General features: G+C 40.3%; 1 protein-coding gene across 1 annotated transcript; it reads right to left on the bottom strand.

Moving 5' to 3' along the window:
- Positions 1–487: 487 nt before the first annotated feature.
- Positions 488–16,913, bottom strand: LOC149199050 (cysteine-rich receptor-like protein kinase 25). Its single transcript, XM_089400442.1, has 4 exons — positions 15,874–16,913; positions 15,505–15,644; positions 14,986–15,345; positions 488–553 (listed from the first exon to the last, which is right to left on the bottom strand). Exons 1-4 carry the CDS (start codon positions 16,883–16,885, stop codon positions 488–490), a joined length of 1,578 nt encoding a protein of 525 aa, XP_089256568.1. The 5' UTR covers positions 16,886–16,913.
- Positions 16,914–17,860: the final 947 nt, after the last annotated feature.

Here is a 17,860-nt window from a genome sequence, read left to right as displayed (position 1 = left end):
TCATACTCCTCTTATTGTGAATGGCCATCGCTTGAAAATCTACCAAAAACCATTCTCAAAATAAGAGTTTGTCAAATTGTTTAAAGAAGATTCTGCAATCAGGTTGGTGGAGAAGGATTCTTCTCCTCCATCAACCTAATCTTTGGCTTTTGAAAAAAAGAAAAAAAAAAAAAAAAAGAAAAAAGAAAAAGAAAAAGAAAATAAAAATAAATGTATGAGCCTGAAAACCAATCTCTGATTGGCAGTCTCATGCAGAAAACCTGAGGTGAAAATCAGGGTCACCTGACACCTCATGTTTTCGAAAAAAAAAATCTCTCTCTTCCATCTTATTTCGCCATTTCATCCACCTCATTCACCATCTCATTCATTTAATCACTCTCACTTCACCTCATTTCTTTCCATCCATCCATCCATTCATTACAGTTCATTCCATCAATAAAGTTTTTGTTTTTAGATAACTGAAGTTGGTTTGTGCAGCCGGAGGGTATCACTGCAGTTTCCGCAGCTGTTTGACAATTCTGTAGCCATCCAACGATTCCGCAGCTCTCTGCACCTGCATAAAAAAAAAAAACACAGTCTGTTTGAAAAGAAATTTACAGTTCAGAATTCATCAACAATAAGTGGAAAAGAGTCATGCAACAGCAATAAAACAATGAAGGGTTAGTGGAAAATAATCAAAGGCAATCCAAGTGCGGATCTGAGGTATGATCTAAATCCTAAACTTACGGTTATCTCATTTTGCAAAGTTTCAGGGTTATATTTCTTGCCATTTAATGTAATGATTACCAGTCTTTCCCATCATGCGACCAAAAAGCCACGTATCCCCCACACTTATCGGTCATGTTCATCACGACTTTGAAACTCAATTGCGGCTGCTCTTCCATTAAGGTTTTCGTACCTAAGTGACGTAGACTACTGTACTACGTCTCTCTACGTCATAATTCCCACAGCCAAGTGTAAACCCATGACCGAAGCCTAAGGACCTAACCGTTTCTACCCATCATTTCATAACCCTCCTACGCTCGTATCATTCCATTCACGCTGTTTCATTTCCACAGTTCCCTTATTCCGTTGTGCTCACTACACTGCTACCTTAGCCATACTCTGTTTTACGTCTTCCTCTCTGCTAATTCTGATTATCAGTGTTACGGCTGTTACAGTAGAACCGTAAATTTACTGTGTTAAGGCCACTGTTGAAGCCGTGTAACCTTTTTCCAAAAGATTTAGAACAGAGCCGTAAATTTACTGTGTTAGGGCCACTGTTGAAGCCGTGTAACCTTTTTTCCAAAAGTCTTAGAACAGAGCCGTAGAGCCAATGGGTAAACTCTTAAGAGTAGAACCAGAGGGTTCAAAATTTCTGGAGGGATATCCTCAAGTTAAAGAAGCTTTGCAGAAAGCAAACTGGCTCCAATGCATCCAGAAATTCAGAGGTTACCACAAAGAGGTTACGAAGGCCTTTGCACGTTCCTTCAGAGACAAAGACAATCAAGTGGAGATAGGGGACCTGAAGTTTACAGTCACTGAGAGCAGTATAGCACAGACGACTTCACTCCCACAAACTGGAGAAAGATGGTTTAAAAATAGATCAGTACAAGACCAACAGTGGAAGAAAATCTTAAAGAATCCAGGTATGGATACCAGCATTTTTACAAAAGGGATTCCTGTTACTTATGTCAAGGAAGAATGGACAACTTTACTTTTATTAGTGCAAAAATTCTTTACTTGTGAGGGAAGGTTTGGAGTTTTATATGTTTACCATGCCAAAGTCATGATGCATTTCTTAGGAGATGATATTAACCTTCCATATTTTCTACTCTCAAGTCTTAGAAAAATGTGTTCAATTGTCCAAAGGAACCCAAGAAACATTGAATCACATCTGTATCATCATGGTCTTGTTAAGATGCTAGTTGAGGAACAGTTGAAAGCAAAGAGAGATACCTGGGAGAGATTTCTTGTGAGAAACCATTTTGAAGAAGCAGGAGAAACCTCTCTACCTAGAAAGAGTAGAAGAAAAAGAAAAGAGACTACCCCTGAAACTGTTGTCCAAGAGGAAACTGTCCAAGAACAGATTGAAGAAGAAACTGATGTACATCATTCTGAACATGAAATTGATCCTGAGCCTGCTGTGGACACTGATCAAACAACTCAAAGATTCATCACAGAAACCCTTTTAGAACTTGCCCAAGAAGTTGCTCAAAAGAGAAAAGAGAGTAGGAAGAAACAAAAGAAAGATAAAGGCAAAGTTGTAGCCCAAGAAACTTACGCTACTCCTGAGAACTCTAGTGAAGAAGATACTCAGCCCTTAGCACAAAGAATGGCCAAACTCCATGAAACTGCCCTTTCCGAAAAGGTGGAAAAACAAAAGCAAAAGGCACAAAAAGAAAAACAGAACATCACCACCGTGAGAAGAAGCAGCAGGTTACAAAGAAAAGTGGGGGCCACAAAGGGTAAAAAGTCACTCATCATTGACTTGAGCACACCTGAAAAGGTTGCTACAAGTCCTGACTTTGAGAAAAGCCCTTCACACGCTGAGTATGTTGAGACCAGTCCTCCACGTGAGGAAAGTCCTTTTGAGCATGAACCTGAATATGAACATGGATCCGAATTTCAGTATGAACCCAGTCCAAAGAAGTCACCTGAGGTTGACCCTGATCAGCAGAAAGTTTATAATTACCTAGAAATGCTAGAACAAGCAGCTGTTGGTCCAAGCACTGCTCAACCTTTGGAGCAGCAAGTCCAATCACTGAAGCAGGAAATATTTGCGCTGGAGGTACTAAATCGCCACATCAAACAAGAAAATGAAAAACTGAAGATACAGAGCAATGTGGACAAGATGGTCCAAGATAACACCATGCTTCATATGGGCCTGTGGCAAAAGGAAAACAAAAAGCTCAAGAAGAGATGCAGGAAATTAAACAGAGCCTTGATCAATCTAAAATTCAGGTGTTTGATGAAAAGACCAAGAGTCAATGTGGCCACACAGAGAAAGAAGAGAAGGTTGGATGTCTTAGCAGAGGCATCCTAGCAGGTGGACTGAACAATGTTTTTGATTGCATGAGGACATGCAATGCCCTCGTAGTGGAGGTATGTAGAGCCTCTACTTTACACTTGATTATCCATCATTACCTACAGTTTTCCCTCATTCATCTCTCTCTTTTGCCTCATCTTCCTTGCAAACCAGCCCAGATCATTACATTAGATGACTTTAAGCATGATTAAGGATCTTTGCTAATGTGTGACTGTTTTGTTTAGATTTTGACATATTTACAGGAATTCCGCAGCCATCTGATGATTCCGCAGCCATCTGATGATTCCGCAGCCTTTTTGTTAATCACAAGGTTCCACATGTCATTTTGCCAAACGAGCCACATGGGCATTTAGGGATGAAGGTGCTCGAGGTTCCTGTGCTGTTAGTTCGGTCAGCCACATCATCTGTACCTCCGGTCAACGAGGGTCAAGTTACGGTCAACAAAGGCAGCTTAACGGTGATGCGTAAGCTGTTGGGTCACGTCAGTTCAAACGGTGATTTGTCCGTCTTACGCAGGCTATGGGGGACATAATCCAACTCTGGATTCAATGCCCATAACGACCAGAACCTCCAGCTCATCCACGAGGCTTATGACGTGTTATTGAACCTTAATTACGCATGACAGTTAGTTTATTTTTCAGTTTTAGCTGTACGCATTAGGCCATCTTTCAGATGCCTATAAAAACTTGCGTCTGCGTACGCTTATGGTTACTTTTTAGTTGTTGTGTTTTATGAACTTGTTATCATTTTAGTGCATTCCAAGACTCTGTTTTAATAGTGCTGTTCTAGCACTCTTGACTGTAATTTTCTGCACATGGAGTAATAGAAGCAGTGTTGTTCTGAAGTTTTCAATACCTTGAGTCTTCTTTGGGTTATATGAATGGAGGGCCCCTGTTCATGTTAGCCCTTGTATAGTATTTTATGTTCAGCATGTCCTTATTTTCCATTCAGCATTTCTTTTCTTGAAACATGTACAGCCTAATTCACTTTCATTGTTATTTCATTTGCAGCATTCATTTTGACTGATCAGTATTTGTCTTTTGCAGGTTTTTAACCCGGGATTGTTTTTGTGTTTATGTATTTTCTTAATATCTAGTGGTAGTTTCAGTTGACAGATTCAAAGTTTCCGCCTTTACTTTATTTTCATAGCTGATTTTTTAGTTTAATTTCTCAAAGTTGTCTGCTAACATATGAATGGTCTCTTTATTACAAATTGTCTATCTTTTAGAGATTAGAATACTAATAAATTACAGCTGTCTTTGAGTACTTTTTAGACTAATCTTTAACTACTTTCTAATCGTGCTTTACACAGTACTATGTGTTAGAGGCAGAGAGTTAGAGAGAGCTGAACATTATAACTAGTCTTTAAAGTAGATTTTTCTCATTTTTTATCATTTCTTAGACTTATCTTTAGCTACTTCCTAATCGTGTTTTACACAGTACTATGTGTTAGAAGCAGAGAGTTAGGAAGAGATAAACATTATCATTGGTCTTTTAAGTGATTTTCTTACCTTTTATTTGCAGCAGCATGAATGGTGTCTAATGCCATTAGAAAGTGGTTCTTTGCTTTCAAGTCATTTCAAGTTATTTATTTCTTTCAAGCTTTTCCTTTTCAGTAAGTAGTTAGAAACCACTAATCACACACCTTCACGCATCTAGAATTCACCTTACACACACCATCACTCATCTGTTTATAAACACATCACTCCATCTTAGGAAGATAAATTAACCACAAACAACACCCCAAACGACAAAAAGCTCTAAGAGGTTGCTTAAGTACATATAGTACACCTTCACTTCATCAGCTTACGAGCCCCGGGTTGATAATTAATGACATCAATTTAGGAACACTAAATTGACTAAACACCTCCCCCGTTCATGGTTGAACTTTGTTGATGGGGTTTGTGCACGTGAGACCCTTCCCACATGGGAGAGGTTTTGGGATGATTGCATTCAGACAGAGATCAGGAAAGGACAGCTTGGGGCAGCCAAGCCAGTTGAGCAGGATGAGGACGTAGCACTGGTGGCAGGAGGCAAGAAAGGAAAAGGGAAGAAGCAGGCTTCCACAAGTGGTGGTGGAGGCAAAGGCAAAGGTAAAGGTAAACAGGGGAACACACAGAAGGACTATTCCAAGGTGAAGTGTTGGAATTGTCAAAAGATGGGACACTATGCAGTTGTGTGTCCGGAGAAGAAGAAGAAGAAGGGGAAGAACCAGGACGTGGCAGCTTCAGCAGAGATTGAGGACTTTGTTGGTCGTTTTGATCGAGAGTTTGCGTTCAGTACGTGTGAGTCATCTAGTGCAGGATCACCTACCACACAGGTTCAGAGGGAGCATGTTTTTCCCTCGATTAGCAGAGCATTTACAGGTATCTGGTATGTGCACAGTGGGGCTTCACGTCATATGACAGGAGTCCGTGAGCACTTCTCAGAGCTTTCAGAGAGTGGCACTGATATCGAGGTAGTACTCGGTGATGACAGAGTTGTTAGAGCAGTCGGGGTGGGGAGAGTGACATTTCAGAGGGAGTCCAAACCTCCCTTGAAGGTGTCAGAGGTTCTTTATGTGCCAGGGATGAGGAAGAACCTCATATCCATCTCAGCTTTGGATGACAGAGGATATGAGGTACTGTTCAGGGGAGGACAGGTGTTGATGTATCCTAGGGGCACTCCAGCTGATTCAGCTAGAGTGATAGGTGTACGCCATGCAAAGGTGTACAAGTTTGCATTTCAGCCCCTTTTGGCATTGAGCAGTAGTACCAACAAGAGAGCTAGCAGTTCTGAGTTGTGTGAGATTTGGCACCGCAGGATGGGACATATGTATCATGGAGCCTTGAGGACATTGCGGGAGATCACTACAGGTGTGCCAGATTTCAGTACTGATCACTTTGATACTTGAAGAGGTTGTGCGATGGGCAAGTTTGCCAAATCCCCTTTTCCCAGCAGTGACAGCAGAGCGACGGGGATACTTGATTTGATTCATTCCGATGTGAGCGGTCGGATGTCTCATGTTTCCTTCAGTGGATATCAGTACTATGTGTTATTCATTGATGATCACTCCAGGAGGACCTGGATTTATTTTTTGAAGACGAAGAGTGAGGTCTTCAAGCACTTTCAGGAGTTCAGAGCTCTTGTGGAGACTCAGACAGGTCGAAAGATCAAGTCCTTGAGGTCGGACAATGGAGGAGAGTACACCCTTGGAGAGTTTGTTGACTATTGTGCGGAGGCAGGCATTAGGAGGGAGTTCACTGTTCCTTACAACCCCCAGCAGAACAGAGTTGCAGAGAGGAAGAACAGATCCATCATAGGGGCTGCCAAAGCCATGTTACATGATCAGGGGTTGCCATTGTTCTTGTGGGGAGAAGCCTGCAACACAGCTGTTTACTTGCAGAACAGGAGTCTGCATCGTGCCTTGGGGCACATGACTCCGGAGGAGGCTTTCTCTGGGAAGAAGCATGATATTGGTCATCTTCATATCTTTGGATGCATAACATACTCCTATATATCCAAGGAGAAGAGGACCAAACTAGAGCCCACCGCAGAGAAGGGTATCTTTGTGGGCTACAGTGAGACCTCAAAGGCCTCTCGGATTTACGTTCCTGCACAGAGGAGAGTTTTTGTCAGACGAGATGTGAAGTTCGAGGAAGACAGGACCTTTAGGAGGTCACAAGAGTTAGAGTATCTGGATCAGCCAGACCCTCAGCAGCAGTTGAGTCAGTCGCAGGGATCCAGTGGGCAGGGATCAGGAGGATCCGGAGGTACATCTATGAGGATGTCAGGTCCATCAGTGAGCAGTGGCTAGCCGAGCCAGAGGGGTGGTGCTCCGGGCAGCATGCAGAGCAGTTCACTAAGGAGTCCACTGATGGACAGTTCACACGGTACCTCAGCTTCTACAGGTTCAGGTGCAGGCAGGAGGACAACAGACAGAAAGTCAGGAGTTCAGGCTACTGATGGTGATGAGGAGGAGGAGTTTCATTCTCCTATGGGAGAAGCATGCTCAGGGAAGAGGAAGCCCAAGTGGCTTCAGGACACCTTGAGAGATGCCACATTTGTTGCTGAGCCGAAGAGGCCGGTCAGAGAGTGTAGACCACCCGAGAGGTTTTGTAGTTATATGGCGATGGTTACCAGCATCCTTGACTCTGAGCCTTCTAGCTATGAGGAGGCAGCTAGCCAGCAGGTCTGGAGAGATGCCATGCAGGAGGAGTATTCTTCTATCATGAAGAATGATGTTTGGGAGGTGGTGTCGAGGCTTGAGGGAAAATCCGTGGTTACTTCCAGATGGCTTTACAAGGTAAAGCATGCTGCAGATGGCAACATTGAGAAATTCAAAGCGAGGTTTGTGGCTAGAGGGTTCTCCCAGGTAGAGGGAGTTGATTATGAGGAGACCTTCGCTCCCGTGGCTCGATATACTCCGATCCGCTCCATTATATCGATAGCAGCAGAGATGGGTTGGAAGATCCACCAGATGGATGTGAAGACCGCATTTCTCAATGGCTTCATACAGGAGGAGGTGTACATTGAGCAGCCACAGGGCTTTGAGGTGCATGGGAAGGAGTCACATGTGTGAAAATTGAAGAAGGCCCTTTATGGCCTGAAGCAAGCTCCCAGAGCTTGGTACTCCAAGATAGATGCATACTTGCAGGGGATGGGTTTCACAAAGAGTGAGGCAGATCCGAACCTTTACTTTATTGTGATTGGTGAGGAGCCTCTCATTCTGGTGCTATATGTGGATGACTTGATCATTACAGGTGCAGAGAGACTCATAGAGCACTGCAAGAGAGATCTTGCGGCGGAGTTTGAGATGAAGGACATCGGCTTAATGCATTACTTTTTGGGTTTGGAGGTGTGGCAGGAGGAGGGGCATTTCTTCCTGGGGCAGGGGAAGTATATTGTGGACATCCTTAGCAGATTCCACATGGAGGATTGTAGACCCATGTCGACACCGATGATCACCAACTGGAAGAAGCTTCATGCTTCAGATTCTGAGTTGGTGGATCCCACATTGTACAGGCAGCTGATTGGTTTCTTGATGTATTTGGTCAACACTGGACCAGATATCTGTTTTGAAGTCAACACGATGAGTCAGTTTATGTGTGAGCCTAGGAAGGTTCACTGGGTGGCTGCAAAACTGCGGTACTTGCAGGGAACAGTGGATTATAGTCTGGACTACAGGCAGGGAGATGGAGTGAGATTGGCAGGATACACTGATTATGATTGGACAGGTTGTGCTTCTGATAGGAAGAGCACTTCAGGGTGTTGTTTTGGGTTGGGTTCAACAGTAGTGTCATGGTTCAGCCGGAAGCAGCAGTCAGTAGCACTGAGTTCAGCGGAAGAAGAGTATATGGCAGCCAGTCTAGCTAGTTGTGAGGCTATCTGGCTTCGCAAGATGTTGTTTGGCTTATTTGGTCAACCGTTGAGACCTTCAGTGATTTACTGTGATAATCAGAGTTGCATTAAACTCACGGAGAATCCAGTATTTCATGACAGGTCAAAGCATATCGGTATCAGATATCATTTCATCAGAGACTATGTTCAGAAGGGAGCTGTGAAGCTTGAGTATATTTCCACTGATGAGCAGGTTGCAGTTATTCTTACCAAGGCCTTACCACGGGGCAAGCATGTCTACTTCAGAGACAAGATGGGTGTGGTGAGGAACACCTTCCTCAGTAAGAGGGAGTGTTGAAATTTGGTACCGAAGGACAGGTGGTTCCCTAAGGCTTTGATCTTTGGCCTAGGGAAAGTGTCCAAAAGAATTTAATTTTTCTCCTAAAGTGACTTTATAATTTTTATAAAGTTAAATCTAATTTAAAAGTGACTTTAAGTGATAAAGTTACTAAGTCTAATTTTAAAGTGACTTTTATAAAGTCAATGAAAAATTAGAAAGGAAAAGTGACTTTGGAAATAAATGACTAAGTGGGTCTTTATTAAAGTGGGGTGAATTAAAAAATAGAAAGTGAGATTTAAATGAGCATTTAATCTCAGCCATTGATCTAAATCTATTTCAACCATTGGATTTAGAGATCACCCAAAAGTCACTTGGATCACCCAAAAGTCACTTGGAGTTATATTAAAGGAGGAAAAGGAGGAAAAGGTCATTCATTCTTTCATGAGCAGATTGGGAGAAGGAGAGCAAGAGAGCAAGAGAGATTTTTGAGCAGGGAGGAGAAGGAGACAACAGCTTGGCACACATTCCAAGGCAGCAGTTGAGCATATTTGTACAGCTGATTCAGCACATAGTGAAAGGTAGATTTTTGCACAAAAATCGAGGAGCAGTTTGTTGATTTTTCTGCACACAAAACGGAGGCTGTACAACATTTATTGCTGTCCTGTTTGTTGTAATTTCCAGATTGCTGTGAGGCACGGGAAAGGAGATAAGTTGTAAATTTGCTTGCTGATTTTTTACTAAATAATTCTCACTGTAAAAAGGCAATTTTCATAAATAAAGAAGAGCTCTCAAACTGGTTTTCCCCAAGAGTTGTAGGGGGTTTTTCTAGGGTCAAGTTGACAAAAAATATCAGTGTTTTAATGTGTTTTAATGGTTGTTTTTGATTACTGATTTTTAATTCTACAATTTCCATCATTCTGAAAAATTGCCAGAATTTGTGTTTTCAGCAATATTTGTTTTTTTCAGTCTGTTAAATGTATGGTTATGGGAATGGGCATTTAACTACATGGGAGAAATAAGGAGAAACTGAAAACCGGGGTGGGAAAACATAAATTTTTACAGCATCTAGGGGAGTACTGCTACAATACTTCACATCACATGTCCATTGGTATGTCACCATTCTATGCTTTATATGGGTATCATCCTTTATCTTTTGCTGACGTGATGTTTGGTGATAGCAAGGCTCCCAGAGCCAAGATATGGATCTAAGAGAGTCAGGATATTCTCCAAGCTCTCAAGGATAACATGGCTACAGCACAGGACCAGCAGAAGCTGTATGTCGACAGGGGTCGAGTGGAGAGACAGTTCGAGGTAGGGGACATGGTCTACCTACGGCTATAGCCATACCGACAGTCGTCACTAAAGCAGAAGGGGGCTGCAAAGCTTAAGCCCTGCTTTTATGGGCTGTATAGGGTGATACTCAAGGTTGGATAGGTTGCATATGAGTTGGAGCTACCCCAAGGCAGCAAGATTCATAACATTTTCCATGTATCATGCCTAAAAAAGGCATTGGGGTAGCAGGTGACAGTGACAGATGAGCTACCACCCATGGATGATGAGGGGCATTTGGTATTGCAGCTGGAGGCTATCATTGATACCAGGGAGAGGCAGTTGCGGAGCAGGACGGTCTGGGAATTCTTGGTGAGGTGGAAGAATTTGCCGGATGAGGATGCCACTTGGGAGAGTGAGAAGATCTTGCAGCATCCATCACTTCAGTTGCTTGAGGACAAGCAACATTTTTTCGGGGGAGACTGTAATATTCCTAATTAGCCATGGCTAATTGGAATATTCGATTTTGCCCAATTTTTTCCTTCTATAGTTATTTATAAATAAAAAGTGAGGCCGGGGGACATAACTAACTTTAAGAATAAAAAGTCACTTCCTAGTAGTACAACGTTGTGACTTAAGGAGGAGCCAAGGGGGCCAAAGGGAGATGCAAAAATGGGGCCCACGCAAACACATGGAGGGACTGTGCAGGAGGGAAGAACACATGGTAAGAGGGGAATCACGCTACAGGAAGTGAGCCTATGGATTGTGAGAGGTAGAGGCTATAAAATAGAGAGGAGCCCCCTCATTTTGGATCATTCAGTTATGTGCATTTTGAGCTAGTCATTTCGACTTCTGAGCACGCTAGCTGTTTAACTAGTCTTCAGCACTGTTTAGTGCATCGAGTGTCTCCATTCGGAGATCTCACCCTTAGCCCCGGGGGACTTCAAGTGCCTGCTCAGGCAAGGTATTCCCATCGATATTTCAGCAGTAGTTTTATCAACATTTCAGCAGTAGTTTCATCAGCTTTTTGGAGGACTGCACAGCACTTGGAGAGGGACGCAGTTCTTTTTTACTGTAGTGATAGAATGGGGTTTGCAGGTGGATTTATGCTGGGAGATTGAGCAAGGCTCCAGCCCTTGTCTCATTGGAGGATTTTTGGCAGGGTTTCAGACAGTGTTTTAGGCAGAGTTAGGGGGGTTTTCTTCAGTGGCAGCGCAGGGCATTGAGGAACTGCGCAGAACCCTAAGAGGCTGTTTTTCGGGGGTCAGCCATTCCAGGAAAGCTTTCTGGGTTTTTCTAGGTTTCTTGAGTAGAGCCCGAATCTAGAGTTTCAGCTTTTTTCAAGGATGGGAGCAGCCCCAAATCGTCAGTTGTTTTCTAGCAGTAGCAGCAACACAACAGCAGCATCCACACAGAGAGGCCATTCTTGTCATTCTGAGAGTATTTCTTCACTTGCCTTGTGCAAGTCGAGGTGCCATCTGTCTAATCACCTCTTGTACTCATTTTATTACTCAGTATAATAAAATGGCTTAGCATTCCTCGCTAAATTTCTTGTGTATCTGCTTATATTTCTGGTTTATATTATTATATGTTGTTCCACTGTTATTTTATCACTTTTGGGTTATTATATCATTTGCACATATTAGGCTGGAGTTTTGCTAGGGTTTGAGGAATATTCCAGGTTAGGAATATTATAGTGGAGAAAACATTAAATCTTCTATGCAATCCTTTGTATTCTTTGTGGAAATGACATATATTAACAATGGTTACAGTGGAGTACATTGAAGTGGTCTTGAGGAGGTAAAGAAGGTTTAGTTACTCTAGGGGATATGGAGAAAATACTAGGACAAGAACCTTTATGCACCCTTCTTGATTGCTCGACCATTAGCATATTAAGGAGGTCCATAATTCAGTTGTTGACTTTGCAAAATTGATGGTATCCTATGATAGTAGTCTCAAAGCTAGTGGGGAGCTCTTAACACCAACTAGGCATTAGCTCTCACATATGTTAGGAAGGTAATTCATAAAATTTTCATGTTAATCAAAATTTCTTCGTTGTTCAAGCAATAAAGGCAAGGTTTGTTAGGTATGTCTTGTAGGCACTGAGTTGGTGTAAAGTTTTAATTTTGGGAAGTGATGATACCAGAAATTTTGTTGACAATTGTTGCTCGGTGTCAGCACTTTAAGGAACCCTTGATGTTGTGGGTTTGTTCTTGTTCTTCACGTGACGAGAAGAGCAATGGCTTACCATCCCTTATTGTTTCATGGGTGGCTTACAATTCAACACTTAGTAGTAAATTTACATGGAAGGAAAATTGGGATACTTGAATTTGCTATGAAGGTATTACATAATGGAATCATTGGAGCAACAAATGGATAGATTAGAGTCAAACCAAGAACTTATGCATACCAAAATGAAACATGTCTATTTTGTTGTCTTGATAGCTTTGGAATTACTAATGGAAGATAAAACTCAGCAGAGGAAATTAGAGGGTGAGACAAATGGTCTTCGCTGACAACTAAAGGATCTACATACATAAATTAAATCATTGTCCCTTGATATCTCCTCCAATCTAGATGAGGAATGTGTAGGCAATGTAATAAAATTAGATTTGAATGTACCTCTTGTAGCAGAGGAAGACTCCACAACTTAGTTAGTGGAACTTGCATCAATTTTGCTTTGTATTGTAAGTTTTGTATGATCTTGTTGATCTTTTGGAGAGTGTATACCTCCAAAGACCCAACATCTAGTAGGCAAGTTAGTACTAAGTATATGTTATATGATAGCCTTGATGAGGTTATAGTTATTTTTGACCTCGGAAGAAATTTCAATGTAATCACCTAATCTACAAGTTGTGATCCAAATACAAAATTTTACTTAATATCAAAGAGTCATCATCTTAATATCAAAGAGTCATCATTCATTGTTCCATTAGGAATCTATAATCAATTGGTTTCTAGTGCTTATTCTTTTGGTTGCACAAGGAAAATAAAAAGAATGGACAATTGCTTAAAAGGAATAAAAAGAATGCATCAATAAAAATTAAAAATTGTGTCATATGAAATGAGCTATGGTTTTTTTGACATGTTGTATTGATGAACCATGATATTAACCCATGGTATTGTAAAAAACCATATTTATAGATTAAGAATAGTCATGATAAAGTCGTGGTCTACCACTAGACCAAATTTAATAAACTTCTTAATACCAAATAAAATTCCTCAAGCTCGACAACTCACGTTCATCACCAGCCCTTACCAGCGTAACATTCTCGATGTCTAAAGAAGCCCCATCGTTCAAGTCTGACTTTTGAAAAAGGATCGTTGAGAGAATTTATTACAAACCCTTGGTGGAATCACCGCCTTTTACCAGCATCTAAAGAAGCCACTATCAGTTACAGTTCTAGAGAAGGACAATAGATGAATTGATGGGCATTGTATCAGTTTAGATACCACATCCGGATTATCTGAACAGCCGATGGTAACAACAGAACATATAATTTCAGAGCACGTATGACAAGACTGAGGGGTGGAAGGGCAACAGGGTGACGTATTCCTCGGCCGTTGGAGCCCTGGTAGTAGAGGCGGGGAAAACGTCTACGAAAGACTTAAACCCAATAATTAACCTTGGAAATGCATAAAAAAGAAAATTGGAAGGCTGAGCCTTTCTTTTGAAACTTTAAAGAAACAATCACGATTCTTTTAAGTAGTAAAATAAAAACACAGCCAAAACGTTTTCCCATCGAATGAGATTGGATGGAAGGTTGAACTAAGTAGGTCAGCAGGAAACAACTAGATAGAAATATGTAGAGACGCCTGTTTAATTTGGATTGGTCAATCATGACAAAGCGTTACTTAAAAGTTATTTAATACTAAAAAAAATGTGTTATTATGAAAATGCATGTCTTAAAAGCTATTTAATATTTTATTACTCGATCTACACACTAAGAATCATCACTATACTTTTATAATTATTTTACACCCACTAACTAGTATTTTATTTGTATACATAATTTAAAGATTTTCAATTTTTAAAATATTAAATTTTATATCAATTTTGATAATTTTTTTTAACAAATAACACATCAATCAAAACCAAACTAATTTAACTCAAATTCTATATCATAATCACAATGTCATTATCAATAAAGAATAAATATTCAGAATAACGATAGCAAACCATACAACAAACCAGCGTTGCATTAAAGTTATAAATCTAAATCTCAACCGTAGAAAGTGCCAAAAGCCATGATTGATTTGAAGTTTGCATTATTGTTAATTTTATATGTAAATGCTCTTTTAGACACCTTCCTGCCTGTGATATTGAGGAATCGCAGATCGAGTAATTTTGAAAGCAATCTAATTACATAGCGAACATTACAGTAATGTTGAATTACATAGGAAACATTACAGTAATTTTGAAAGCAATCTAGTTACATAAAAAACATTACACGAAGCTACCAGGGAGCTAGTAGGCAGTAGACATGTCATAACTTGAGAATTGAAACTGGAAAATAAATAGGACAATAATTTATCACACTCAAAGTGCGGGGGAGAGGATAACAACAACCACTCCTACTATACTCATAAAAGCTTTGACGAGTGCACAATTAATTGTTACAGTGGTATACTAAAGTAATATTATTATAATTTGAGAATTAAAATTGAATAAGAAATATAACAACAATTTGCCATACTCAGATAACAAAAGTAGGATGGAGAGAATGACAAGAACCACTCCCACCACTCACAAAAGCTTGACAACACACTTGACTATTACAATCGCATGCTAAAGTAATATTATTACACATTATGCACGTTCGTATCTCTGAACCCACTTATTTCACGACATTGAAAGACGTACCATTTTTAAGGCCGAGAGATTGGAAAGGATAACAATAATCACTCCACCACTCACAAAGTAGGGTGGAAAGGATAACAACAATCACTCCACCACTCACAAAAGCTTGACAACACGCGTAACTATTGTAAAACGCACACAGTTATTTCACGACATTGAAAGACGTACCATTTTAAGGCCGAGAGATTGCAAGGTGCGCGGTACCAACTCTGTAATCGAAGCATCGGCGTTTGACGGAGGAGCGTGAGGTGCAGGAGATTGTGAAACCCCAGAGCCACAACTGGTGGACTTGCTGTTTTCAGAAACATGAGATCTCACAAAACCAGGCTGTGTGGGATCCGGTAATGTTACAAGATTATATGAAAGCATCAAATTGATTCGAGACATCGATGGACGAAGTGATGGCTCAGCTTGTGCACATAAAAGTCCAATATGAATGCATCTCAATGCTTCCTCCACGTTGCACGTTCCAATGATGGTTCGATCAATCATATCCACAATATTCCCTCGTTTGTATAATCTCCACGCCTGCAGAATAATCACGAAAGATCTTAAGGACAGCTTATTCACGGCTATTTCCTTTCCATCTTCAATAGTTCCCTGAAATATTCAGCCAGGTGCGGTGAGAGTAACCTGTAATTTAAGATTCTATAAACTAGTAGAAGATTTCTAGTTCATTAACGTTACCTTGTATACGGCCCCAAATCCACCTTCCCCAAGTTTATTTTGATCATCAAAATTTTCCGTAGCGGCTATCAGTTCCTCCATGGTAAACGCAATTTGCCGATCCTGCCCGATTAGTGTGTCTTCCTCGACTTGGCCATGATCTATATAACGAAAATAGACAGCTTCATCATAAATATATATAGGGGCAAGCAGAAAAATTGAATCTGTTTAACTTGGATCTCGCAAGCATTTCTTAGATTTCCTGAAGAGAATATATGTGAAAACCGTGTTCAAAAAACAAACTTTAACAATAGTCTAACAGAGGAAATAAAGCTGTATGATATATTGACAATGAGATATAAAGACTTGGGGGATCCTTCATGCAAATACCTTCGGAAGGATTTCGAAATATGATAGACTTCAGTCTCCTCCTAGTTGTTAACACGCATACCAATAACAGTAGAAGCAAGCCGCCAGCAACACCCAAAATTATGGGTAAATTGTTTGAAGATTTGTTGTTCTGCGTACTATTACTGGATGGTGTGGTCTGATTCGGTGGTGTATCAGCAACTGGGCTATTAGCTGGTGCTTCCGCAGGAGGTGGAGACGAAGTCGAATTAAAGAAACTATACATTTCATAACGAACGATGCAGCTTCCCATATAACCCCGTGCCCCTTGCATTCCACTGCAAACTGTAGAAATATCGATGATTTTTTGTTGCAAACATGATGTGCAGTTCTCTTTCGACATATCTCTGGTGCACTGGACCAGACCGTAAATTATTCGAGACAAGGAGTCTATTTGTGTTCCAGAAGCATATAATGTAGATCCAGATGTTGCTTCATCTACCAACTTGATGAATAAGCTGTTAACAGCCTTAACAAAAACATCAGCACTAGGTGTGACATTATCCAGATTACAAAGATACCATTCATCAGTGGTATCCCATTGTCCGAAGAAACTATAGTTCTCATAACGCAAAAAGCATTTTTCATTTTCAATCCACATTAAACCGCCGCCTGCATTCCCACATGTTTGTCGAAGAGTAGTGTTTGCTTGTTGTGAACAAATGTAGCACTGGTCGGGTGTTGTGTCTCCCCGACATTGCACAAGGCCATATACTTGGCCATTCTGAGAAGTGTTAAATCCTGTGTGGGACGAATCTTTAATAAGCCTAGTCATGACACTGTTCAAATTTCTCTCGTACTTACTCTCTGTTGTATAGTTAAAATCGTAGTGGCATATAGAATACTGTATTTGTGTCTGTTCTGATGCCTTGCAAATCTGCGACTGAAGAGTAATTATCATCAAGAGAAGTGCCATTCCATAGAATAGTTGAACAGCTTGGGTCATGAGAAGTGTCGAGCACGAAACTCTGCCGTGGAGGATTGTCATGGCCATTGGAGAATGGAGAACCTACGATGCTCGAAATTCTGATTTTCTCTTCACACATAGAGATATAGGCCATGTTTTTAAGTTTCCCATGCATTTAACAGTCAAATGAAAAAATGAAGCTACTAAGAGTCAATGAAAGCAGGTCAAAAGCTACTAAGAGTCAATGAAAGCAGGTCAAATGAAAAAATGAAGCTACTAAGAGTCAATGAAAGCAGGTCAATTGAAAAATTATAAATATGATGACTAGATACAATTAACCTAGGCAAACATATGATGCGAGCCACGCATCCTGCATATAAGTACGAGTCGAACCCGGGTGGGGAGGGCAATATCGCTCCGTCCCAACCACCCGGACACATCGTGGGTGCGACCCCTGCGCTAATCTTTATCTCTTGCATACTTGGACTGTGTGTATTCACTAATCTGTTCATGTGGCTGACCCAGAGAGATGTCGACGGTTTAATTCGTTCAACATTGCCCTTTGTCAATTTTTAATGAAAATTCATGAACCTCAATTCGAATACAGTTGTAATTATCTATTAAAATGCAGTTGCTAACTAGTATGGGTGAAATATTATTATTTTCTCCTTTTATTTATCGGTGAGCAATCTAGTAGGCCATGTTATTTAATTATCCTGTAACCTTTCATACATCGCTACTATGTTTAACAAAATGGTCTACTACTATTAATAAATTAAAAAGAATCTAGAGATTTGAAATTATTTTAATTTTAATATTCTTTATAAATGTTATAGTAGGATGAATAATAATAATTTATATTTTGCAATTGTTTAATTTTTTAAAATAAAAAATTGGAAAATTTTAAATTTATTATTTTAATTCTTTTTTAAATTATATTTCAATTTAAAAATATTTTTGAAATCTACCATTTAAATAATAATAAAATATAACTCTAATAAAATATAACTCAATTTAACATTACTTTTAACTTCGACGACACTAATAAGCAGCCTGTTATGC

The sequence above is a fragment of the Pinus tabuliformis genome, chromosome 2_1 (genome assembly GCF_031772625.1).
Source record: "Pinus tabuliformis cultivar Carrire ecotype Pingquan chromosome 2_1, CPIR1, whole genome shotgun sequence".
NCBI lineage: Eukaryota > Viridiplantae > Streptophyta > Pinopsida > Pinales > Pinaceae > Pinus > Pinus tabuliformis.
Note: the sequence above shows the minus strand (reverse complement) of the source record. Positions and strands in the feature narration are given on the sequence as shown.

What these genes read in the sequence shown, in the direction of transcription:
- LOC149199050 (XM_089400442.1), bottom strand. Translation starts at nt 16,885, where the DNA reads ATGGCCATGACAATCCTCCACGGCAGAGTTTCGTGCTCGACACTTCTC. An exon ending in ATTTCGAAATCCTTCCGAAG is followed by an intron (nt 15,645 to 15,873) that starts GTATTTGCATGA and finishes TTCGTTATATAG; the next exon opens with ATCATGGCCAAGTCGAGGAA. An exon ending in GATTTGGGGCCGTATACAAG is followed by an intron (nt 15,346 to 15,504) that starts GTAACGTTAATG and finishes ATTATTCTGCAG; the next exon opens with GCGTGGAGATTATACAAACG.